Source organism: Melanotaenia boesemani, chromosome 9, assembly GCF_017639745.1.
Source record: "Melanotaenia boesemani isolate fMelBoe1 chromosome 9, fMelBoe1.pri, whole genome shotgun sequence".
Lineage (NCBI taxonomy): Eukaryota > Metazoa > Chordata > Actinopteri > Atheriniformes > Melanotaeniidae > Melanotaenia > Melanotaenia boesemani.
The window spans coordinates 8,300,364-8,326,547 of NC_055690.1; the positions used below are offsets into that span (position 1 = coordinate 8,300,364).

The 26,184-nt window shown below is 37.9% G+C and overlaps 1 protein-coding gene across 1 annotated transcript in view; it reads left to right on the forward strand.

Annotated features, from left to right (window-relative positions):
- The window catches only part of LOC121646338 (calsyntenin-2-like), a 311,928-nt gene that overhangs the window by 227,606 nt on the left and 58,138 nt on the right, over positions 1–26,184 (forward strand). The window contains exons 6-8 of the mRNA XM_041995254.1: positions 2,966–3,151; positions 4,813–5,070; positions 6,754–6,875. Coding sequence (XP_041851188.1) covers positions 2,966–3,151; positions 4,813–5,070; positions 6,754–6,875 — 566 coding nt within the window. The remainder of the gene's footprint in view (positions 1–2,965; positions 3,152–4,812; positions 5,071–6,753; positions 6,876–26,184) is intronic.

The window sequence follows — 26,184 nt, forward strand, 5'->3', positions numbered from 1 at the left end:
TTTTTAACTGAAAAAAACATCTTGACATGGTCATATTGGATAATGTCCTGCCATCAGGTTTTCTTTTCTTTCTTTTGTTTTCTTCTTAGAGAACATAACGTTGTGAGCAAACCTGGAGCCGGCTAACTGGTCACATAGTGTATATTGAGCCCAGAAGCACTTTGGATTGTGTCAGTTTAAAAAAGAAATACACAATTTATACTGTACTTTATTGTGTGTGTTGTCTTGTTTTCTTTAGCTTGTCTGTCTTTTTATTGGTGCTCCTGATGATTGTCGGCTTTGTTTTCTTGAAAGATGCTTAAGACGCTCTCCCACTGTCAAAGGACTGTGTATAAAACCACCTACAGTACTGGAAGACAACTATTCTACCCACTAAGCCACAACCACCTCATAGATTAAACAATAGATTGGAAAAATCACTGCAGTGAGGAATTCAGTTTACAAATGCCCCTCAAATCTTTATTGTGAAAAAAATAGCTTAATGTTAACCTTGTCCAGAGTTAGCATTGATTTTTCTGGGACATCTGGGATGAACCAGAACAGTAGAGATATAATTAGGACATATATGAGCTTCTTTGCCTTTATTCTGTAAACAAATATCAGTACAAGCCTGTGGGTTATTGGCAAATACCATCTTCAGTTTGATTACAGCAGCGGGGCATTCCCACGATTACACACAAAAGACAAATATTCATCAGTGATATAAGGCTGTTTGTAGGGACTTGTCCAAATCCAAACTTGAAAAGAAAGAATACATGGCATTATTTTGTGATGCGAACAGAATTCTGCCTCAGAAACCTATTTGACATGAAATAAAATCTGCAGCTGTTCTGATGATTAGTAGTTACAGTTGTTATAGTTACAGTTATAATTGGGTAATGGAAATGCAGTGGTCCCCCCAGTGACATTAATAGTAAAATGTTTTAAACCATAACCAATTAATGATGATGTGGACCTAACATATCATTTAGAAAAGATGTACCAGTAACTTAATAGTTTTATACAACTTTTTTTACCTCAAGTCTGAGACTGCAGTAGAGAGGTAAGGAACTATGAGTGGGAAGAAGTAGATACGTTTTAAAAAAACATGGTGTAGAATGTAGCAACAACTAGGGTTCTCCTGGTACATAAAGTAACGTCTCTGCCATACCTTCCTCTTTCCCTGACCGCATTGGTGTCCAAATTAAAATACAAAAGACAGAAAGGTGGAGATCCTTGCATTGGAAAATTTATGGAGACGTAACAAACACAGTGTGGTGATCAATTAAACATTAAGTTGTAATTCTCCACTGGTCTATAACCTCTAATCCTTAATCATTCCTTTCTGAGGGCAATCCAAGCCTTTCTTACATTTCTTTATGCAACCTACATCCTGAGCTCATTACACCTCATTTATCCATCCACAGTCCCAGGCTCCTTTCCATGCATCCTTAACCAGGCACTGCCCCATCCTCCCCTCGCTCTCAAGATGTGAAGCAGGCCACGTAGCGTTAAAGACAAGTCACTGACAGGTCATTTCACTCCCAGTTGTCTATGGACTACGTTATTACCAAAGCACCTGGTATGTGCGTTCTCTTTAACGTGCTTATTGGTGCAGCATTACTTCTGTCAGCATGACATACTGTATCAAAAACGGGGGGCAAGAAAAAAAAATTTAAACGTGTTATATTAGACATAGAAATTTCAGGAAACGTGAAGATTGGAGGTTTTGCATAACAGTATTTGCTTTAATTTAATTAGATATTGTAGCATATAAAGTCATTATTCATCAGATTGTTCAAGTCAATACCAGAACAACTTTGAGCTATCAGTCTCAGACAGATTCAACATAAAGGGGTAATCAAAAAGTGGGAAGACACGGCCATAAATACAGCATACAGACTGCAGCAAGAAAGAAATATGTGTAAGAGAAAAAGATAAAGAGGAATAAATCAGCAGACCCTTTTTTATCAAATGTATGTATTTATTTCCTTTGCGCTTGCTCATTTTCTTTTGTTCTGGTTTAGTATGCACCATTGTTTGTGCCTATTTTCATCTCATAGTGACAGTGCTGCAGCAGCCCACAGCCTCAGGAGGAGGTAAATCAACTACAAAACAGTATGTGTGTGTTTGAGGATGACATAGAGACTGTGAGGAAGGAACATGGCAGATTTAAGATCGGCCAGCAAAAAGGAGCTGTTCCTCCCCTCTTTCTTTCTCTGCTTCAAGCCAACGATATTTAGTGATGGACTGACAGAGTGCAACTTGTTTGAGCAACATGGATGGGATAAAATGTTTGAGTTGACCATCCAGAGGTGCTATAATTTGTCTGAAAGAGCAGGTTTTGTCAATGATGATGCAAGCGTGCTGCTGGAAGTTAGAGTCAAGGTAATGCGATGTGACAAGCATCTCACTAAGTCGTTGTTGGAAATTTGTCCTGACTGTATTTATAGATTGACATTTTGTGCAAAACTCATAAAAACGTTAAAACGCACTTCATTGTCTAGTTAATTCCGAGGTAGACTGCAAAATGAGCACAAGTTCACACCATAAAGACCAGGACAAATCATAGGAAATCGAAAGCACCACCACCTCGCAAAATAATAGCCTGTCCAGACTGAACAACACAATTCACAGCTGACAGAACAGTGACAGCATAATGACTATTGCTGCTAATGCAGGTACTGCACTTCACTCCAACAACAATGCGCCAATTTCATTAGCCGCTACATTCTGCCAGCAGGATATTGAATTGAAATAATATAAATACCAGTGACAGCAAGAAATTGAAATTGGCATCTTGTTTTGATGCCATTTTAAATTGACAAAATGAGGCAGAAAATGTGCAATAATAAAAGCAACAAGTGAGCTTATGAAAATCAGTATTACAGATGATTATCTACATCTGGGTGGTGTTCACCCTCAAAAAGAACAGACTATCTGTTGCATTGCTAACACAATCATATCATCTCTTTCTTTTTTCTAGGTTGGAATAAACGAGTGGACTATGAGCCAGGAACAGGCAGCAAGCAGCTGTTTCCTAAGATGCACTTGGAGACTTGTGGTGAGCCTCTGTCTTCAGTGAGGACCATGGTGGAACTGCAGACCAGCCACATCGGGAAGGGCTGCGACCGAGAGACCTACTCTGAGAAGTCTCTACAGAAACTCTGTGGTTGGTTGGATTTTTGCTAACTTTTAAAAATCCTTTTTATACATGTGTGTATGCAGTAGATGGGCAGAAAGCATGAAAGTTAGAGCAGTAATTCAGAAGCTACAGACATTACTGCAGTCCACGCTCTGAGTTCCAGGGTCAGACAGAGCCTGAGGTGCCTTTTCCTTGCCTTTATAAATGAACATCTAAAGGCTCTCGGCCCGTGCTACATTCTTATCTCCACTTGTGTTCCTGGTAAACCCCTGCGCTAAATGAAGGCACCAGAATGGCAAGTTAAAGCTGTGTCACTAATGATGTGACAGAGCGAGGGCATTAGCCGCCCCAGATGCAACCACGCTTTCTCCTCAGTGACTGATGAGCAGTTGAGCCTCCGTGTCAGTGCCCAGAGCGCTGGCGAAGCAGCCGAGCCCACCTCGCTTCGCCCCCTCCTCCCTCACCCACACCCCCACTTTGACTAACGGCCTTCACAAGCCACATTCCAGCTCATCAGAATGCATAACACCCACTGCCTGCCTCCCCTGGCTCCCAGTCCATGCATGGTTTACCACTAAAGAGTCCTTTTCAGGCACCTCATAATCGTTATCTGATTGCAAATAGAATAAATTGTAATTGCTTTTTTAAAGCACAATCAATTTGGGATAATGTACAGAGACATCGGGCAAAGAGGCGGTTGCAGCTGGGTGCTGCAGAAGTCGATCCGTATTTATTTATGAAGGGAATCTAATTACTGAATTGAAAACGGTGGCGGTGCCATGAGTATGCAGTAGAGAGAAACAGCTTTACAGATGGGAGAAAAACACCAATTAATGTGCTAATGTTGTGTTATTAGCAGAAATGAACAGATGTATGTAGCATTTGTTTGCTTGGACAAGGGAGACATGGTGAAGTCAGACAGTGGTAATTTTCTGTGTTTCCACATCACTTTGATTCATTAGCATCTATGAGCAGTTAGAAATGTTTCATAAAGGAGGTTTAATGGCTTTGAAAGCATTTTTCACTGTCATGAAAGAAAGACAAAGACAGATCGGTACCGGCATGTCAAATATGTCGAGGCAAAAGATTGTGACAAAAATAACGTTTGTCAAGGTGACAGCTTGGAAACACATCGTTTGGGACTCAACACGCTGAGGTTAGTGTAGAAAAAAGAATGATGGAGATGCTTGCAAAAGGAAAGGGAATGGAATGACTCAATGCAGTGTAGTAATGATTGGTGTATTTTCTCAGGATGTGGGGATCATAAAACAAAAGTGTCAGCTGTAAACCATTCATGTGCAGGGTTGATACATTCCATGCCTGTCCTCCTCCCCAAGCACAAGCGGCATCTTTTCTTTCAGTGTAACCATGGCGCTTGGTCAATATGTCCTCTGTTCAATCCTCCGTTTCCATAGAGGCACATTGCAGCTACAGGGTATGAGCTATGTTCGGGATTTATGAACACTGACTCACATCTCTCTTTTTGAAAGTTAGTTGCATTCGCTATAAATCAATACTGACATCTTCTGTCTATCTCAACCCATTGATTATATATTAGGCCCTGCCATGTGTCTTACATATAAGTGATCATAGCCAAGGTTAGGGCAATATACACTGCAGATCTCATGATTGGTATTGAAAAATCTTGTGTTTCTTTTCTTATTTGTTCCTACGGTGATCACCCCAAGGTGCCTCATCTGGCAGCACTGACCTTCTGCCTGCCCCCAGCGCATCCACCAATTGGACAGCTTCACTTGTGTCTGACAGTGGGAGAGACAGCGACTTGATCTTCAGGTTTGATGGTCGGCAGGCTGCAAAAATCCCGGACTGGGTGGTGCCCCAGAATCTGACAGACCAGTTCACCATAGCGACGTGGATGAAGCACGGGCCCAGCCCTGGGCTCAGAGCTGAGAAAGAGACGCTGCTCTGTAACTCTGACAAAACTGGTGAGTCATTCGTCATTTCTTAACTTTGGTGTCTGCAAATCCCAAGAGGAGACCAAAATAAACAATGGATTAGTTCTACCCATCTAGGTTATTCAGCTGTGACACAGATTTCTACAGATATACAAAGTCAGTGAACATTTTTGGTAAAATGTGCATCAGTCCATGGCTGAAACTAGACCCCAATAAATACACTTTTTACAACTGCATGAGTAACATTTACTACAAAGTGCTCCACATTCTGATGCTCATGACTTAGTGCAAGTGATTGGATCTTAGAGCCTATAATCAGCCTGTTATTTCCTCATCTCTGAATCCCACCAGATCGGTGTTGTTGTGTAACTGCTGGTTTTTCTAAACTGATCATCTCTTAATATGCGTCATTAAAATCCTCTGACCGACTGATTTCTGGACAGGTGCCACTTCCCCATGGGCTGAAATGAGAAAATGATATAACAGTATAACAGCCTTTATCCACAGTGTCACAGATTTATGGTATTGTAGTATTGTGATTAATACTCTAAAATGTGCAATTTAACTGTATAATTTTAACCCAATCCTGAAAGCTAAGAACAGCTGTTTCTGCAATTATTTATGTTGAAACTGTTATCTCATAATCACGTTTGATTTCATGTCAACAAGTTTATTTATCTTCTTATCTGCAGAAATCAGTCTTCTGTTTTTTTGAGATAACCATCTATTCTAACTTGATGATGAGTTTCATGAGCAGTCTGTGGGTTAGCACCTAATTTAAATGTTTATTGTCACAGCTGGGAGGAATCATGCATGTGTTATTTTTTTATTTTATTTATTATTTATGCATTACCCTCCTCCCCTAAATAGCACCCAAGTAATAGAAAAAGTTTGAGAACCACTGCATTACCATTACCCAATTATAACTGTAACTATAACAACTGTAACTACTATGGTTTGGACATGTAAAATAATTGAGCCCTTACATGTTTTCTGGTTGAACTGCGCAGATAATCATCAGTACAGCTGCAGATTTTATTTCATGTCAAAGAGGTTTTTGAGGCAGAATTCTGTTCTTATCACAAATTAATGCCATGTATTCTTTCTTTCAATGTATGTTTTATTCTTAAAAAAAATAGACTATATCCTATGTACTATTCTGGTATTTTGCTGCCTGCCCAATTCATCTGCTCAAGTCAGTTTGACAAGCCTTCTGTGTTTTAAAAAAGGCAGAAGGCTTGTCAGGCAGAAGAAAAAGCATTATCAGTGACAGTGAAGTTGGTGCAACAACAGTTAGAAGAGCAATATTCTTTGTTTCTTCTTGTTAAATTCTAGGTAAAAGCTAAAGACTATTGATTAATTTACTGTCACAAATATTGCATGTGTGCATATGTGGCCTAGATGTCATAAGGGATAGCAGATTGGCGCTAATTTACCTCTACGTTTTTTTTTTTTCTTCGCTAATTTTCTGCATGATAAAAAGATGCTTAAAATTCTGCAGCCTTGCAAATGGTGCAGCATAAATTTTTGTTTTAAAAGTTCCAGTGGAAAATTATGGAAAAGAATGTTTGACAGCTGGCCCCATTCAGAAAAGTGCAGCTGTCCCACTTTCCTGTGGTTTCACAAAGCTAGATGACAAACTGATTTTACCTGACAGTTGTTAGTAGGTGTGATTTGGTCCCTGGTGCCTACTCTTCTGTCTTACACCTGCAGAGATGAATCGCCATCACTACTCGCTCTATGTCCATAATTGCCGGCTGGTTTTCCTGCTGAGAAGAGACTTCACCCAGGTGGACACCTTCAGACCAGCAGAGTTCCACTGGAAACTGGAGCAGGTAAGCTGCTGATTTCAAGACACAAATGACAGACAGAGAATCCTCATCTTCAGCTTGCCTTTGTGGATTTGGCATGATAAAATTTGCCACCACATATGTCAGGAATTGGACTAAAATGTAAATAAAAAAAATTAATTAAAGAATTAATTTACCTGTAAACCAATAAAACTATATATCTGGGATTATTAGACATCAGCTTATAATATAAATCCCAACACTTTAAAGGGTTGAAATACATCACTGGGGGCTTTAAATGAGGTTGTGCTTATGGTGAATAAAAGTTACTGGGATACCAAAAGTCTGTAAGAAGATCAAACAATGCTTGTGCATAAAGGTTCAGTGTGCGACAGTGAAAACAGCTGGCTGATGCATTTTGAATTAAAAGAGAATACCAAGTGTTTTATTTAGCTGAAAGATTTGAAACTGCTGCACACTACGATCATTTCATATGTGGCACAATTTATAATCAAGAAATCACTTAAGGCATTTTTCATCTATCATTTATACTAATTTTAAGCTTTAGATGTCTCATTTTTAATCATGAAAATAATGGTAATAATGTCGAATGATTTATATTAGGGTAAAAGTACATGCCAGTACATAAGAATGCTACACATTTGCAGCAGTAGGCACAGGGTTGAGCAGCGGGTGGCTCATGGGCATGAATACACAACTCAGGATTTACTCTGTGACATGGTCAGCTCAGCAGGCATTTGACAGATGGAGAGTTATACAGATTCACAAGGTACCTGGTGGACTTTTCCCCTCCAGAATCCCCTCAGGTAAATACAGCTGCCCTACTGCCATCGGCAACCATCGCTGAGCCATATGAGGCTCAGTAGGTAAAGAAATGCAGTCCAATGTCACTTCTACAGCCCTCAAAAGCACAAATCTGGACAATTTTAGCAAAATGTTATGGAAAACCATCTCGTATGTACACCTGAAACTGGCTAATAATGTCTGATTAGAAGTTTACATCCATAGGTGGGTGCTGTATCTCGGCCTGCAGGGGGAGATCATGCCCTTACCCCGGCTTCTACATCAGGTTAAAGCTTGAATAATTAAATCTAGTTTGTAACAACAGGTGATGTTTTAACCTATTATCAACCCAAAATCATTTCTTTTGATTTTTAATTGTAAAAAAATCTTAATTTTAACAACAGCACTGGTTTTAATGACAATACAGTCATGCAGTTTTGCTTACAACAACAACAAAAAAACCCTCTTTAAGGCTTAATAAACATTGCATACCAACATTTTTCTTAAGGAATTGTAACGGGTTTATTTTTTGCATTAGACAAACCTTTGGAATGTGATATTGTATAATCATTTCAGTACATTTATCAGTGATAAGAAGGTAAAAATAACAGGCCACAAGCATTAAACTGTTTTAAATTATGGATATGTGTGGGTCCTGACATGATCATGGGTCTTATGTTTAAATTAGTTAAGACCTTGTTTTGGGATCATGGGGTGTATTAGGCTTTTGTTTATGTTATGGCTTTAGGGTTCTTGGTTTATGATGTCATGTTAAGGTTCTTGTGTTATAGTCAGGTTTCGATATGTTATTTTTAGGATCATGTTTTAGGTTCTTGTTCTACGTTGAAGTAAAGTTAAAAATTTGTGTTACTCAGGTTACTATGTTTTCAATTAGTATGTAGGTCATGGGTTTCTGTTCAGGCTCCAGGTTCATTAGGACACCTGGGCTGATTACTGATTCCTTTAACCTGTTTGTGTTTGTATATATACTACTGGGTTTGTGCCACTCCTTGTCAGATCCTCGCGGTTTCTTCATGGTTTCACCTGGTTTCACCTGGTTTCCCTGTTACGGTTGGTCAGAGTTGTTCATGAGTTATTCTTGTTTCCAGCCTTGGTTAATGTCATGTCAAGTCTTAGTTTGAGTGTTTTGGAATAAACCATTTGTCACCTGCACTCTTCTGCCTCATGTCACCACCTCCACCATTCATTACATTAGACTACTGATTGTCATGCAAGAAAATCCGATCTAGGTTCAGTTATTTCATTATTTCCATATCCCATCTTGTGGTTAGTTGTAGTTGGTTATAGTTTAACATTTTCCTTAAAATAAACTTTTTATCGGTTTTAATTTTATTTTAATGGTCAGATTAATTTATTAAGCAAAGAAGACATTGATGACCTCATCAATGTGTGTGTTTCACGTACAGAGCAGCAGCTGTCTGTTTTTCAAGGATGCTGTCTAAAAGTCAGACAGGTCACCTCGACTCATACTCATACCCAGCAAGGACATTCGATTCAGGCAAGAGACACAGCTGAGCCTGGACATCCAGATGGAGCACCCTGGGCTAATTTGATCAGACAGATCACTAGTCTTGATTGGGGGAGAACATGAGAGAGGTTATACATCAGCCTCCTGACAGAAAATGTGTGTGAGTCATCGTCTGGAGGAAGAGGTATAAATATCATGGTTTGCTTTGTAATTTGGTTCCATATTTTCTCCTTTTTATGCATTTTTAATAACATCAGTCTTTTATAGACAAATCATTGTGTTTTATTGATATGTCACAAAAAGGGTTCATATTTTAGGTTATTAGAAAAGAAATACCATAGATGTGAATAAAGTAGCGCTCAGTTTAATTCACTTTATCTAATGGTTTTCTTGGTAATATTGTGCAGGCAACTTAAAATCTGACATGTATAAAGTCCTATAAATAGAGAATACCATAAGGAAACCCTTAAAATCAGAACAAAAAAAGTTCATGCTCAATTGTGTCTACATGAGATTAATTAAATACAATTCCATTTTGATTTGAATGCCAACCACTGTGCTGTCATTTCAGTTCCTTCTGGCGGCGTGAAGACAAACACAAAAAAGCCCTTAAAATAATGTAGTTAAGGAGACCCCCTAACAGGTTAGCCCAGCCCATTCTCATTTCCAGAACATCACCTCCTGTCAATTTGTCAAAGCCTCTGGTGTGTTTGACATACACGGAAGGTGTCCTTTGGTCAAACTTGCTGTAACTAAAATGTAACCTGACATTTGACTCAAAACCTTTGGCTATACCTTCATTATTTCTTCATTACTAACGCAGGTACACGGTCTTGAGTTGGCTCCAGGTTTCATATTTGCATTTGAAGCTTACTGTCAATCAGCAACATGGATGTGAAGAAACTCTCAAAAAGCAAGTTTGTATGAACAAAAAATAGAGAAAAGTAAATACTGTGAATTATTGCTCAACAGTCTTTATTGTTCCCCCAGCAGCCTGGCCATAATTCCCAGATTTCCTTGTATGGTAATGAAGTGCACCCAAATATTAAAGACAGACTTTTTAAAAGTGGAAGTTTGGGGGATTATAGTGCAAACATCATTGATGTGCTATGTGAATATAAATACGCTATATATATATATATATATATATATATATACACACACTGTATTTACAGTATCTCTCAGAAGTGAGTACATCCCTGACACTTTTGCAAATATTTAGTATATCTTTTCATGGGACAACACTTTAACTAAACTAAACTTTGATATTCTGCATGTCAAAGATATACGAAAATATTTGCAAAAATGTGAGGGGTGTACTCACTTCTGTGGTCCCTCAGTGGTCCCTTGTTTATTGCAGGGGTTACTTTCTGCGAAAAATTAAATCCGTGAAATGACGACCTTATTAATTTGTCACAACTCAAATGCATGTTAACTAAAATGCTTAGATCTATCTGTCTGTCTGTCTGTAAGAGAAGACAGCATTATATATTTTTTTCTCTAATTAGGATGTGAATATCCTCAAAATTAAAACTGAGTCTGAACTAGAAACATATATTTATTGTGTGAACAATTTGATAATTAGCTAAAATAATATAGATTCAGTCCGTGGTCATTTGTTTCCCGACTTTAGTTTCACAGCTACATCCAGTCGAATGATAAAAGTCTCCAATGACTGTGGTGGCATCACATTTATAACAGATTGCACAATTCCTTCTCTTTTTATAGCCTCGTCTTCTTCCCTCCTGTTAGAAGTTGTCTGAAAAACAGGGTTTTTAGAAGAAACTTTCATTAAGTCGCTATCTCTTCCCACCTTGTCGCCACTTACTCCTCAATAGCTAATGTTTTTTAAACAAAATTAACTTCTGAATACCTCCAATGCAGAGAAGCCTCCCACAGAAGAGTCTCCTCCTCTCCCTTCATTGGTTTATCACAGAATTCAAATTAATTCCTCACACAATCCAATCAGGCATTGTGCGCTCCATAATGACTGGGATGGGGGAGATATGGCTGTAGATATTAGTTTTACCTGCTAAAATAAAAATGAATGTACTATCTCTGAATAACAGACACAGTTTAAAGTAGCAATGCTTAATGAACACGGGCCTATTATGTTCAATGTCCATCTGTCATTTTTCCATTTTCTTTTTTTCTCTGTGTTTTTAAGAGATAAGTCCCGAGGTTTCCATTCACATCATGGAAAAGATTTGCTCTGAGCTTGTATTTAACTAGACTTTTGTGTGGTCTCATATTTTTTAGATCTAATCTCCAACATATAGAAAAAGAAGGCTCTCAGTCTTGAAAATGTTTCGTGCATGAACCATTGAAAAACTGCATGTGGTATAGCTTTAAAGAAAATGGGACAAGGTGTGCAAAAATAAATAAATAAATACCTGTGGAACAGGCAAGAGTCCAGAAAATTCAGAAGCTGAAAGAGACTCATGCTTATTTTACCATAATTCTGAGTAGAGTCCAAGCAAAACTGAAAATAGAGCTATTGGAAAAGTAACTTTAAAAAGTAATGCATTTTTTCACTTCCTGCAGATGAGCCAGTTAGCTGCAAGTTGTCCAACCAAAGTATGAAAAAAAAAAAAAAAAAAAAAAACTAAACAAAACAACAAATGCTGCATGACTTGCTCAGCTGGGCTAACAAAGTTGCTAGCCTTTGAAGTTAACTTGTTCTTGAAATCATTATTACAAAATTTTTGGGTGTTCCTTAGTCTTTCCTTGAAACATGCTAACTTGGGCATGTCAACACGGAGACTAGTTTAGGTGTATCTGCTAAAGTTTTGGATTGTTTGAACGTTTCATCCACATGGAACCTAAATTTCCAAAAACAAATTTAGATTTGAAAAATGCTACCATTTCATTTCTATGTTTACACCCATACCAGATGATGCCATAGCCCCACCCCTCCCTTAACCTCCATATGTAAACCCCACCAACAGCTACCGCAATTGCGGATTACAGAGTTGTGTTTGTGCCCCAGAAGCTACTGAATATAGTTTTCATTTAGCTCATCCTCAGTCCACACAAACATCTCCTTTTTAAGGAGACATTTAAGGTTTATATGTGCCAGGCCTGTCTAGTGTTTTCAGTGGTTTTGTGTGGACTCACACATTTCTTAAAGCATCAAGCATCGTCTTTACCAAAGATTAAAACTACATGTGACATTGGTGTGAGTCACCATTTGTAAGGGGATGTCTAAAGTTGGTAAGACCCATGTGTGGCCACATTTTTGACTCAGGGGGGAAAAAATTGAGTAGCATTACTTAATTGATTTCAACTAATGAGTTTATCACACAATGAAATGTCACCCAATTACAGAAGAACCTGCTGAGTAAGAACAAGATAAACATAAATTAATGACAATAATAACTGGCAACCTGACAAGGGTTTACCTGCCTCTTAGCTAGTAGCTGCTGGGATAGGCTCCAGCCCCCACAACCATACATTTAAATAAGCAGGTGCAGAAAATGGAAAAATATACATGGAGAGTAAAAAGTAAAGAGAGAAAGGTGAAAGGAAGTGTTCAGTGCATCATGGGACATCCCCCAGCAGCTTTGGCCTAGCGGCATACTAAATGTAACCATTTAAAAATGAAAGATGGAAGCCTGATCTTAAAGGTAGAGAGGGTATTTGTTTCCTGAACCTAAACTGGGAGCTGGTTCCACAAAGATGGGCCTGATAAATTAAGGTCACATTCTGTCCCATCTTGCTCCCGTTCTGCTTCTAGAAACTCTAACCACAAGTCAACCTGCAGTCTGAGAGCAAAGTGCTCTGTTGGGAAAATCTGGAACTATGAGATCTTTAATGAAGCTTGGTCACGAAGAGCTTTATATGTATGGAGAAGAACTTTAAATTCTCTTTCAGATTTTACAAAAAGCCAAAGTCTTCTTATTCTTACATTTTCAATGCGAAATAAAAAAAAAATCTGTGAAGTCCTGCTGATACTTTTACTGATGAAATTACAGACTGCAAAATACTGTACCATAACATTTTAATGTTTTAAGGTCGAAGTACTGAATCTATGGCAAAATCTGGAGTTATAACCAAATTCAATATCCTTACTCATTGTAAAACAGATCAAACTTTAGAATGTGAAAAATAATTTCAAAACTATCATTCTTCTGTTGTCTCAACAATTTTCTAGTGTAGATAATAATAAATTACTGCAACTGTATGTGTATTTCCAAATATGATCACAATACAATGTCCAAACAGTTCATATTTTAGAATAAATTTAAGTAAAAGTTTGGTAATATGACCCCCTCTGACAGAAACATAAAAAGCTCGTTTTACAGTTTTAACAAAATCTGTGTGGCTGACAGGTTGGAGAACAAACTTGGAGAAAATCAATAAAAAGTCACCAGGAGCCTCAGAACTGACAAAAAGAACAGAGAAAGAAAAAAAGAAAACAAGGGAAAACAGCTTAGATAATTGAGCTCTAAATGGTTTTTGCAGCAGGAGTCTAAATTGACTGTAAAAAGGACATCAGATCTGCCACTTGATGAAATAAACAGGGGTCACCACACAGAGACTTTCTCTGATTTCACATGTGGGCCATTGTGGGAACAATGAAATTTAATCAGTGACCATCCTATCTTTGTATCAGCGTAAATGATTGTAAATTTATCAATTTTTTTGGGACAAATACTCCTTCCTGGTACATTTCTGGGAGATTGTACATTTCATTTATTTGTGTCATAGTAAAAGTTTGTTTCCTAACTGTGCACAGCACGGAAACTCCCAAGTTATCCAAGGTTGACATGAGTAAATCAGATTAGTGTTACATTTGTCTGTATTGATGGGAGCCTTGATGCAACACAGATAAATTATTAGAGAATCTATCCAAATTATCATCTGTTGTGGTTTGTGTGCTCATTAATTATACAAATATTAATCAGAAATTCCTCAAAAATCTAATTGTTTGGGTAAAACCGGAGGACTGTTACCTATATTTACTTTACCTTAACTATGATCCAGTTTTATTGGTACAGTACATATCTGTTTTGGTAAAATTACACCCACTCTGCACTGTGATTAAGAACCTAAAATGTCAAAAGAGTTTAAAGATCACGGAGCAAACTATAAAAGTAAACTGTTTATGCTTCTAATTTAAGCAGTTTTTTTATATTTAATCCTCATGCTGTTTTTCCTCAGCTTCATAGAAGTATTAAAGTTAAAAAGCAAATTTAAATGTGTGTGCCGGCATCTATTGTGCACATCAAATCATATGATGTATGCTCAGTCATGGCAATGATAGCTGGAAAACAGGATGCCATTATCTCCCCCGCACTTTCCTTCTAACTGGTCCAGGCTCATTGTCTAAACAAACACCTCCTAAGCGCCATTCGAACGCTGAGCATCTGGTATTTTCAAATAGCTGATATGCAGCTGTTGACTGCTGTTATCAGAAACTCCTCGTTAGTAAATTATGGGATGGTTTGGGACCACCTTACCAGATGTGCTATATACATATATATATATATATACACAAACACACACACTGGCTTCCTCGAGGAGCACAAACAATGACCACATACCTCAAATAACAAAGCACGCAGCTGTCCTCTTTGTTGCACTAGTTTCATTCCCAAATGAGTAGGTTGCATTTTCAATTCAGCTGATTGAACGAAGAAACATTTATATAGACTTTATAAACATTGTCCTTTATGCATTTGGTTTGCTTTAGAGAAAGCTATTTGTGATTTGCTAAACCACTTTATTTTTCATTTATTATGAACTCCTGCACCTTGCTTGTCCTGCAGGTACTTGAAGAAGCCTCTGACTGAATGCACTCTTTCTTTACTGTCTTGTGTAAAAGGTCTGAGAAAATGTCCATTATGTGCAGCATTCTTCTATGGACAATTAGCTCCAGCAGTTCCAGAGTTATCCCCAGCACAGAACCAGGTTTCTTGATCAGTTTGTCAAGGTTATTTAAGTCTTTGGCTCTGATGCTGCTGCCCCAACAGACAGCTGTAAAGTAGATCTGAACTTTCCGCAACAGACTTATAGAAAATATGAAACATTTTGGTGCAGACATTGAATGATCTCAGCTATATCAAAAAGTATTTCCCTTCTAGTCTGTCGTTCAACTGAACTCCTGGGTACTTGTATTCCTCCACCACCTCAACTCCTCTCTCAGGATGTAAATGGTGCTTTAACTCTTGTTTCTCCTAAAATCTCTTTTTGTTGTGTTCAAGATAAGGTAATTGTTCCTGCACCATCTCAGAAACTGACTAACCAGGTCTCTGTACTCAGCTTCTAATCCATCACTGATTCAGCCCACAACTGCAGTGTAATCAGAGTATTTCTGAAGATGACAGTTCTTAGAGTTGGACTGGAAGTCTGAGGTTTACAGTGTGAAGAGAAATAGTGAGAGTACATTCCCTTGTGCTCCTGTGCTGCTGACCATCTCTGCTGTTTGGGCCTCATCCAGGCTTCTTTTTGCACTCATGGCTCAGTTACAGCACTGGTAAGTGTTGTGTAGGCTACATATTGTCTAAATATCAATTATTGGTTTAAATGTGGATTACAGCAAGTATGGGCCAGAAGTTGTCCAAATATGAGGAGATGGCCTGAACATAGATTATAGCAGTTTCCTTGTGGGACACATGTGGTGGCCATGTGGCTTAGATTTGCTAGCCACATTCACATGGAGTCAACATTGTAAGTCAATGGCAAATTATGGGCCATGAAAAACTACAGATGTGGGCCATTTTTGGGCCCAACATCTTTTTGCTGTCTGGTTTGGTAAGTAGTCATAAACTAGAGATATCCACCTGGAAGTTGGGGGACTTAAGGTTAAGCTCTCCACGATGGGAGTCAACTTTTCTAGCTCGCCACAAAGAATTGGCTCTTAGGCTGAAATGTACTTGCTTTTAATTTAGCATAGACATGATTAAATGGATTGCTACACGTATTATGTGTTTGCTTGAAGCATCGTGCTCTTCCTCATAATTTAACACTTCACGTTTGCAACCTGCAATATGCAAGTAACAGCAAGGGGCATTCTTGCTACCAATTTCACCCGATGTAAGGTCAGAGGTTTGACAGCCTGATAGAAAGTTTCTAAGACAAGACAAGGCATGCTTGATTAAAGGACCTTACATCTACTATACCGCTGCTGTTGTTTTTTTTCTGCCATAATATCAACATAAACCAAATACTAATCTCCTCTATTGTCACCTTATTTACAGTCTTGTTTACAGCCCACAAATCCAGCAATGCTATCTGGTCTGATTTCTCCAGTGAACCCCCTAGTGGACGCCTTCAGTAACAGGCGTAGCACACAAGCAACTATGTGAACAATTGTGCTCACAATAGAGCCAGTTGTATAAGCCAAATCTAGGTTAAAAAGCCGGTATATTTTTGGCCTTGGAACCTGCTCATTCATAAACAAAAAAGAAAGTAGTCAGAATTGGTTTCTTTGGTCATTAGTGTTGAACATACATGCTGTCTGATCTCACACCTGCAGAAAAAAGCAGAAATCTTAGCTATGATGAGATACTGCTTATTATATGTCTTGTAACACATCACATCATGTTAACAAAGTTAAAACCTTGTTTTTAATGTAGGGTTTCTTAAAATTATTTGTAGAAATACAGGTCTCATTGACTTTTACCATATCTGTGTTGCTGTTTTACCTTTCCTTCACACACACACTCACACAGAGCACCTCTCTCCTCATGGGAGGGGTCATGTTGAATGATAGATGACTCCCACTAAAGGGCCGCTAAATTTAGAGCTCGGCTGCACCAACTGACTCCAAACAGCTTGATGGACACACGTGAACGCACACTTGAACATGTTTTTGAAGCTCCTTTCTGACCGTCTCTTTCCTCAAACACTTTAAACCCTGATTCTTGTTTTCTCTTTAGGTTTATATAGACCCATACCCTTTCTCTGCAAGGCTATAAGCCCTAGCTGATGTTTTTCTGTGAGTTTGGAGCCATTATCTTGCTCAGAGGTCAGAACATAGATCTTGCTGTTTTAACCAGCTCAGGGCCAAGATCTCACAGCTTTACTCACAAATAACGTGACTCCTGTCATGCTGCATCTCAAGACAGATGGGAGACTTGCACACACAATGGTCTATGTCACAATACCTGTAAAGCTGCATCAAATGGAGCATGCAATCACTTTCTCAAAGTCCCTCTGAACCACAGCTGCCACTACTGTTTCCACCCCTTCTTTAATACTCACACAGCACATTCACACTTAAACTCTGGATTTATTTCCAAAGGCGATATGCCTGCTCTGGATTTTTTTTTTTTATATTGACTGGCAGCCATGCAAATGTCCCTGTTGGTATTCAGGTGAAGGATCTTATTGACAGGGTGAATCGATAACCACAGAGAGATGAGGTGGGAGAGACAGAGGACAGGAGGAGAAACGAAATAATAAAGGGAGAAAAAAGGTGGGTGGACAAGACAAACATCTCAGGAGACCAAGATTAAAAGAGAAAATTGTTAAGATGTATGAAAAGATAAAAACAAAAGAGGCAAAAGAGTGAAATATCAGAAATGACTACCTACAAGGACAGAAACATGTAAATATTCATAATTTAATGCGGGAGTTGCTGGAAGAAATGAACAACAGCCATCAGTCTAATATGACCCAAACACAATCTGCTCTCTAGATTTGCTAAGCAATGCACACACAGAAATACACAGAATGATAGACAAAAGATTAATAACGTCACAGAATCTCCAGCACCAGGACACAAAATAATATGTAAAATAAAAATGTAATCAGTGTAATTGGAGCTGGCAGGCCCATTGTTGCAATCCTTGCTATGATACAACTCATTTATCACAGACAAAATCATATTTTTTGAAGCATCTCTCAACCTCTGCAAGCATGGCCTGCTTCACAAATTAAATCAGCGGTTATTATTAAAAGATAAATAAATAAACTTACCATGCTTTTCCACAATTTTTATTTCTATCACATCCCAGGGTAATACCACCTTTCCCTTCATGCATGTGGGAAGTTATATAGGTACATTTTATATAGGTGGAAATAATTTTAGAGGCCAATAAACGGCAGAATGGATTGTTACCTTTCTTATTACCTTTCTGATAATATGTGTGTGATATGGAGGGCAGTATGAATATGTGAATGTATGCTTGTGTAATTGTACACAGCAGGTGTGTGTGGCATGTATTATCAATGATGAGGCCTTGAGGTGTGAGGTATATGGACTACCTATTATAAGATATTCAAGCTGTGTTTCCATTACCCTTGGAATTGTGCAAAAAATAAATATCGCAATAAAAACTGGTAATGAAAAAATCTACATTTCGCTATTAAATATTGCTAAAAGGTTTTTACGCTTTTTCATGTGGTGGTTTTGTCAGATGTGTCGATATAGAAGTATATCGCAAAAGTGTAATGGAAACATTTTTTTTTGCATTTACACGTCACCAAAGGTAGTAGGCTATGTGACCAGTTCATTTCAAGTAAAGATTCTTGTTTTCTCTTTAGGCTTATATAGACCCATACCCTTTCTCTCCTTATTTTTCCAAGGCTATAAGCCCTAACTGATGTTTTCAATGACAGGTAGATGTAAGGTCCTTGATTAGAGGACTTTACATCTACTATACCACTGCCGTCCTCCTACTGATGGAGGACGGAAATCTTTTTACAAATAATTAAAGAGAAAAATATAACAAACAACAGCGAAATGCAGAGCTTCCTCCTCAAAGTGGAGTCTCGCCAAATCTCAGCTAAAGCCTACTGAACTTACTGACAAGTTGCAGGTTAAAGTCCATCTAACACACACAAAAAAAGAAAAAATACCAGCGTTCTTTGTTTGTCCGAGCCCAGAAATATGGTGATGTAATTTAAACCAATCAACCTGTTACAAGTATACAAGATTAAGTTTCACATTGTTAAAACAATGGCTGAGCTCTGCTTTGCAACACTGGAATATGTTAAGCACAGCTACTAAAATTCACAGAAGAAATCAGTTTTTAGGAAGAGACAGAGTTATACTACTGTATTTCTGGCATCAATGTAAGCTGTGTTTCACAGTTTAGGAAGCCAAGTTGCTACTTGCTAACTGGCAAGTTAGCTAGCAAGCTGCTAATATTTTTAGTGTTTTCTGACATTGCAACTACTCAAGTTCACAGAATTAATTTGTTTATTTTTTCCTTAGTCTAATTGTTTAGTTTGTATAATGACCCAGATGCATTCTGCAATTTAGCATCTGTTGAAGATGTGTTTCCATGGCAAAGGAGGCCAAGGAATCTAAAATAGCTTAGATGTCAGCAGTTTAGTTACTTAACAGGCTAGCTTTCTAGCTGCTAAAACTTTTAGTACTTTCTGACATTGTGGCTTCTGAAGCTCACACTAATGAGTTTCTTAATTTGCTTAATTAGTTTGTATGAGATGCCACATATGATGTATTTTCATGGCAAAGAAGGCGAGGTTAGCTTAGATGTCAGCTATTTAGCTACTTGGCAAGTTAGCTTACTAGTTTCTAAAACTTTGTGTTTTCTGGCATTGCGTCTCCTCAAGATAACAGAATTACCAAATTAAATAGCTGCTAATACAATTGTCTTCAAACAAAAACTCCCGAACTATGGAAATATGAACTTATAAATTCCAAACATAAATGCATGAAAATTTCAACCTGCTGTGTAAATGAAACCCACTGAAATTAAGAAATGTTTAGAATAAAAATTTAAATACATTGATGAATTGGATTGAATTCATTTGTATTTTGGAGCAAGTATATCTTATATATAAACTTTATTGTTGTTGTTTTTTTTTTCTTTAAAAAACATGGTGTTAGTCAAAAGTTTAGACACATGTATTTATTTTAAATAAATGAATCAGCTTAGCAGACAAAGTAGGGTAACTTTTGTTTGCTGATTATTTCTCCCATTTATTGATACCAGTTGGTGTTGTATTATACATAGTTGGAAATTAGTAGCCAATGAGGTGCCAGTCATACATCTGTGAATTGCACACACCTGGCAGCACTTTAATCTCAAAATAGGACTGAATACCAAGAGAAGAATATTGCAGGGGGTTTCGGAACATTTTGGAAAGTACCTACACGTTTAGCTGTGTGGCTTATTCCACAGAAACACAATCTTCACTATATATATATATATATATATATATATATATATATATATATATATATATATATATATATATATATATACATTATATAACTAATGTGTGCTTAATAATGTGTCAATGCATATCTGAAAATCCACTTTGCTTGGACTTTAAGTCATCAATGAACTCATCTGAGATCTGGTTGTCAATAGCAGTTATCCAATCAAGTTTCACATAGCCTACGTCAGGACAATTTAATTGCAAGTATTTCCAGCCTCTTAAGTGCTGATTATTAATCAATGTGGTATTTGAGCATTCAGCTTTATGTCTACATTAGTGAAGCCTAGTCTTGTATCTCTCTCTGTGTATCTGGTCATTTTGAATGTGACAAGGGCATGTATTGATAGTTTGTGTGTGTACACGTTTATGATGTTTGCTGTTAAGATGGGCAAAGCATGAAAATGTCTTTGTCTCTTTGGTGCTGAGTGGTGTGCTCTACCACAGTAGCACGTGCACATCGAACACTTGTTTACACGTTTTGTGCCCTCGGTTTGTGTGTAGGAGTTGGAGTGCAAGTCTCAGAGAAATTGGAGACCTTTGATGTCATTTTGTGGTAAAAGGCAGCACCGAAGCCAAATAAAAGAAAATAATAGCACAGTAAGAGCGGCTGTTCGGTGCCATTCATCATATTAATCTAGACAACATAGACTCGCTGAATCCACTCCTCCTCCAGCAAATTTCTCCCTTTACCCTTCGCCCTCTCCTCCTTCTCACTTTCTTTGTTTTTCTCCCCTCCAATTTGTCTTACTTTCTCACCAAATAGCACTCCAAACTTTCCACCCAGACTTTCTGCCTACTCAAATCGTTTTTACAGGGTAGAGGAGGTTTTTAGGTGCAGATAGCCCTGTGTCCAACTAGCTGAAGCACTTCCTGGATTGAGGGTTGCTGTCAGGATCAGCAGCAAAGATTTATTGTTCACATCCCACTCTGACCTTAAGTGTTACAGGAGAAAGGAATGACAAAAAGAGATGAATTGAAGAAGAGATAACAGCAGAGAGGCTGTGGAGTAAGCTTTCATTGTAGGAGGTTTGCAAATTTGGCACAGCAGTATCTGAGATGCACAGGTTGTCCAGGTTTAGATTATCAAGCGGAGTGGTGTGATGAATGTAGTGTGGCAGCAGGCGAGATGGCACGATGCTTAGTTTGTACTGACAGTTCAAACCTGTGGGACCATGTTTCCCTACTTTTTTTCTTCCTCTCTCTTGCTGAAGCTGCTGTTGTTGCACCATCCCTTCGCTGTGTGTTAACAGAGTCTTCTCCATCCAGACATCTACAGTCCTTACTTTACTAATGCACTGGTATACATTTGTTCTGTAAGTAAACAGTGTCCAACAAATAGCTCAGACAGACAAAACTCTCCATGTTAGCCAGACAGATACATCACCAGGTGCATTTATAATGAACATAAGCCTTGATGTCTACTCTTGCTGCTTCTCCATTGTGATTTCATCACCATGCTCATGAAAGAAAACACTAATAATATGACTCTCATACATATGAAGCCAATTATCTTACATGTACTGATGCTGATATCATCATTTTCTGTAAGCAACATCTATGGCTATCATATTGCAGGTTTAATGTGGTCTGCTCCTTACTGCCATCGTGGAATCCAAATAAGACTTGGATTGTTTTGCTGTAAATGCAGCCTTATAGGTGTTATTAATCTGAAAATATCCTGTAGGGTATGAACCTTCAAAGCCTGAGTTCTCCATCCTCACAAATCCCACTTAAACCCAGCACACACTGTACACATGGTTGATCCTGTGGTGCCAATTTTAGACTTTCCTGCACTTGACTCTGGTCGTTTTCCAAACTCAGATCAGAGGGTTTCTGTCTGATTTGAATTTGAAGTAAGCTTAAGTGTTGCTGCATGCTTTCATATAAGTCAGGAGGGAAAATAAAGAGGAAGGATGATGAAAGAAAGGGTGAATCTGCAAGGGTAGACACATGTTTAAGGTATTGCCGGCTACATGCTGTTCAGGTTATAGCATCTAGCTCTGAGAAGAGAATCCTTCCACCAAACACATCCAGCCACAAATCTAACTCTAAATACTGTACAAGTCTGGGATAATGTATCTGCTCACAACCCATTTCCCAGAATATCAGTATCAGCTCTCAAATGCTGGATACTGATGGAGAAAGCTGTACTTACAGCTGAAGCTGCAGCACAGCTAGACTTTGTTCTGCAGCTGCCAAGCTGTCTGAGTTTCTTACCAGGGTGAAACAAGGTAATCCCAGTTTCTACAACTAAATATTCTCTTTTTACTGAGAGCCAAAACAAAACGCTTTGGGAATTATAGGATCCAGAAAGGTTTTCCAAACACAAAGAGATACACGCTGCTGTGTGTGTGTGTGTGTGTGTGTGTGTGTGTGTGTGTGTGTGTGTGTGTGTGTGTGTGTGTGTGTGTGTGTGTGTGTGTGTGTGTGTGTGTGTGTGTTGTAGAGAGGAAAAGAAAGCAGGCTGTTTGCTGACAGACTGACGTTGTGCACATTAGTTTTGTTGAACATAAGCCACATCAGATAAAAGTGAAATATCTTTTTTTTTATGTTTACGTGTTTGCTGAACATGCTCTTTCACATTTTCTATTTCCAACTGTAAACAAAAGTCTTGCTTCCATTTGTATTGTACATAAACAGAGTTTGTCTTGTTTTATATTCCCATCTGATGCGGATGTTGCTTTTTTCTTCTTTATTTCCTCTGCTTGTTTCCCAGCTTGAAATAGTCTTGTTCTTTTCCTTGGGGATTATTAAGAAAGCTAATAAGGAGCATCTCTGATACATAATTAACAGCAGTCACACTAATCAGCTTCACTCACATGCAACATTGATTTCAAACTACTTTGCCTTGATGTGCGACTGGATTCTCTGTGTACTGTTTGACAGCACTTTTAGTTATGTTCAATATGTTTGCAACAGGATGTTTGGATGTTCATCTGGAATAGTTTCTAGGAGACTTCTTTAGTTGTGCTTTATGTTTTCTAAGAAGACATGTCCATCACTGACATGGAGCAGGTTTTAGTCTCGCTGAGTCGGATTCACTTGAGAAATACGTATTTTGATGCAGATTTCAGGAATCACTTAAACATCACATTTTTTTTTTTTTCTGTCATGATCGGACGGACTGATGCACAACATTCTGCACTTAACGGTTTAAAGTAACTGTCAGCAGCGGTCACACACAATTTATCTAGTTATAATGCGTAATGGATGCAGACACAGCAGCTATGTACAGATTTTTAAATAGACTTTCTTATGAGTTGCTTAATTCTTTTTCTATTTTTATTCAACTTTTATTTAAGCAGCCAAGACAGAATCAGTTCTTGTCTACAGCTGCAGCTTTGCAAAAGGCAAGGTCTTTTGAAAGAGAGGGGAAAGAAGCTGTAAAATAATGGGTTAGCAATGTGGGGGCAGCAACATTTCTCTTAAAAACAGTCCATGATAAAAGCTTTAAAAGCCGCCTTAAAGATAAGAGCATCTAGTCTTAGCGTTTTTGCAAGTCATTCCAGTTTCTGGCTGCAGCAAACTGAAAAAATAACAAACCTAAAGAGGGTTTGGTTTTAGGTACCACTAACAAAATGGAGTTTGGAGAGCGAGTGCTGTATGCAGAGGCTGATTTTTGCAAAACTTGATGCAGGTAGGGAGGGGTCCATGTCATTTTATATATTAAAATGAACCAATTAATTTTATGACAGGATGTAATGATGGTAAATTAAGAGAGGAACACAGTGGTGAGTTCTAAAAGGAGCATTTGTTATAAAGCGGATGGCATCAAGCTGTAACAAACCCTTATATCCTGATCTGTAGATTACATTGCCATAAACACAGGTTCAGTGTCATTTGAACTAGTGTTGCAGAGACATTTTAAATGAAATGCATCCTATAGAGCAGCGTTTCTCAGTCTGGGTCCTTGAGACCTACTGCTCTGCATATTTTAGATGTGTTCTTACTCCATCACACCTGATTCAGATTCATGAACTTCCTCATCAAGTTATTTGCAAGCCTGTTATCTTCATCTATAAAGCAGGGTTACCTCGAGAACAGGCAGGGCAGTGGGTCCTGAGGACCAGCATTGAGAAACGCTGCTATAGAGGAAGCAATTTCTTTCTAGTATCTAACCATGGGCTGGGATTTAGGTGTGTAATACCAAAAATGTGGGTTTGTTATCCCATTACTGTTTGAAGTTTTAGCCATTTTACTGTTGTTGCTATTATTAACCGTTATCTCAGCCATTTGTTAAAAAAAATAAATAAATTAAAAAAAAAAAAAACATTGATTCTTACCATTATTATCCCAAAGAAATGAAAAGAAATACAAAGACACATTTTCCATATATTTTTTTTTAGTGCAAACACTAAAGGGTTAAAAAAAAAAAAGAATACCTTCTGACAATGTTTTAAGAGAAATACTGTGATTGATATTGAATCTTTAAAGCTAATGATAGACATTTAGGCTAACATAAAGAAATTTACTTATTGCATAATGGTTGCATTATGACTGATCCAATTTCCCAAAGTTGACGAAAGAGAGAGAAAAAGCTGACATTTTGTTCCTCCATCTTTTTAAAGCAACGTGAATTAGAAACATCCACATACGTGTGAAGGCTGTGTGACCAAGGCCACACAACATGACTCATTAACTTTGAATAAAATACATACGTACTGGCTGCTAACTTACCATGCATATAGGAGTGGTTGTACTTTGTAGAAGTGGGACATTAATAGTCAAAGCCAACTTTTTCTGGGAAGATATCAGATACTAAAAAGAAGTTTAAACACTGATGACAAAAGTTAGACAGATTAGGGGGTTTATCTCTGTCATAAGAAAATTCCAAACATAGACTGGATGAAATACAGGAGGATTCATTTTTAAACTACAATTCAATCTAAGAGGATTTCTTTAAGATAAAGATTTCAAATAAGCCATTTCTCTAAATTTGGAACTGGTTAGCAATTTTCTAACAGAGATATTTAACATCAGACCAGCGAATCACAAGCATTTTTGGTTTGTTGGTACGTTGGTGTATTTCCAGTCATCCAGACCATGGTAATCCTAAGAGTTTAAACGTTTCACTTCTCATCTAAAAAGCCTTTTGGATGAGGACAAAATTGTTTTAATAGACAAAACAAGTCTAGCTGCCTTCAATTTAAGATCTTAGGCATTAATACTTCTCACATGTGATGTGACATTTTATTCAGTCTACAGGTTTCCTGCAGCTACAGCTTTAATGATAAAATCAGGTTCTTCGACTTGTCTGTCCATGAAGTTTTACATTTATGTCTCTAATTATTCAGATTACATTGCAACTGATGGCCATAAAGCTTGAAAACGTGGCAGATATCAATGTGTTTGTTTCTGTATGCATTGGTGCATGTATTTTTACATGCGTGTCTGTTTGTGCGTGGCTTATCAGCTTGTGGAGGGGTCACTTGGCTGTTGACTCCTGGTCTCTGCCGGGAGCTGTTGTATAATTGCTTCTCTAATTAGTCACTTTAGCCAGCCGGTAATTCATCGTCACCTTCAAGTATACTTCTCTGGAGCACACAGACAAGCATACAGTACATGCTCGGCACACACGTATACACACAAGTACCAGAAACCATTACTTTCCCATCACTCTGTTTTTAATTATTTCCTATATTTTTATAATTATATGCTCTCAAACAGCCAATTTTGGATGCTTCCAACAACTGACATGATAATAGTTTCCACACTGACATGGATATATGACAATTATGTGTTAGCAAACAGGACTTTAGTTAATAAATCTCGAGGGTTAAGCATTTTTGAGACAAGAGAAACTGGCCTATAATACAAATTATTTAAAGTAGGAACAGTTTTTCCAAATAATAAAAGTGAATGATGAGGCCAAGTAAGAAGAGAAAGCTTTGTTTGAAGCTTGGAAATAAATAAAGGAATTAT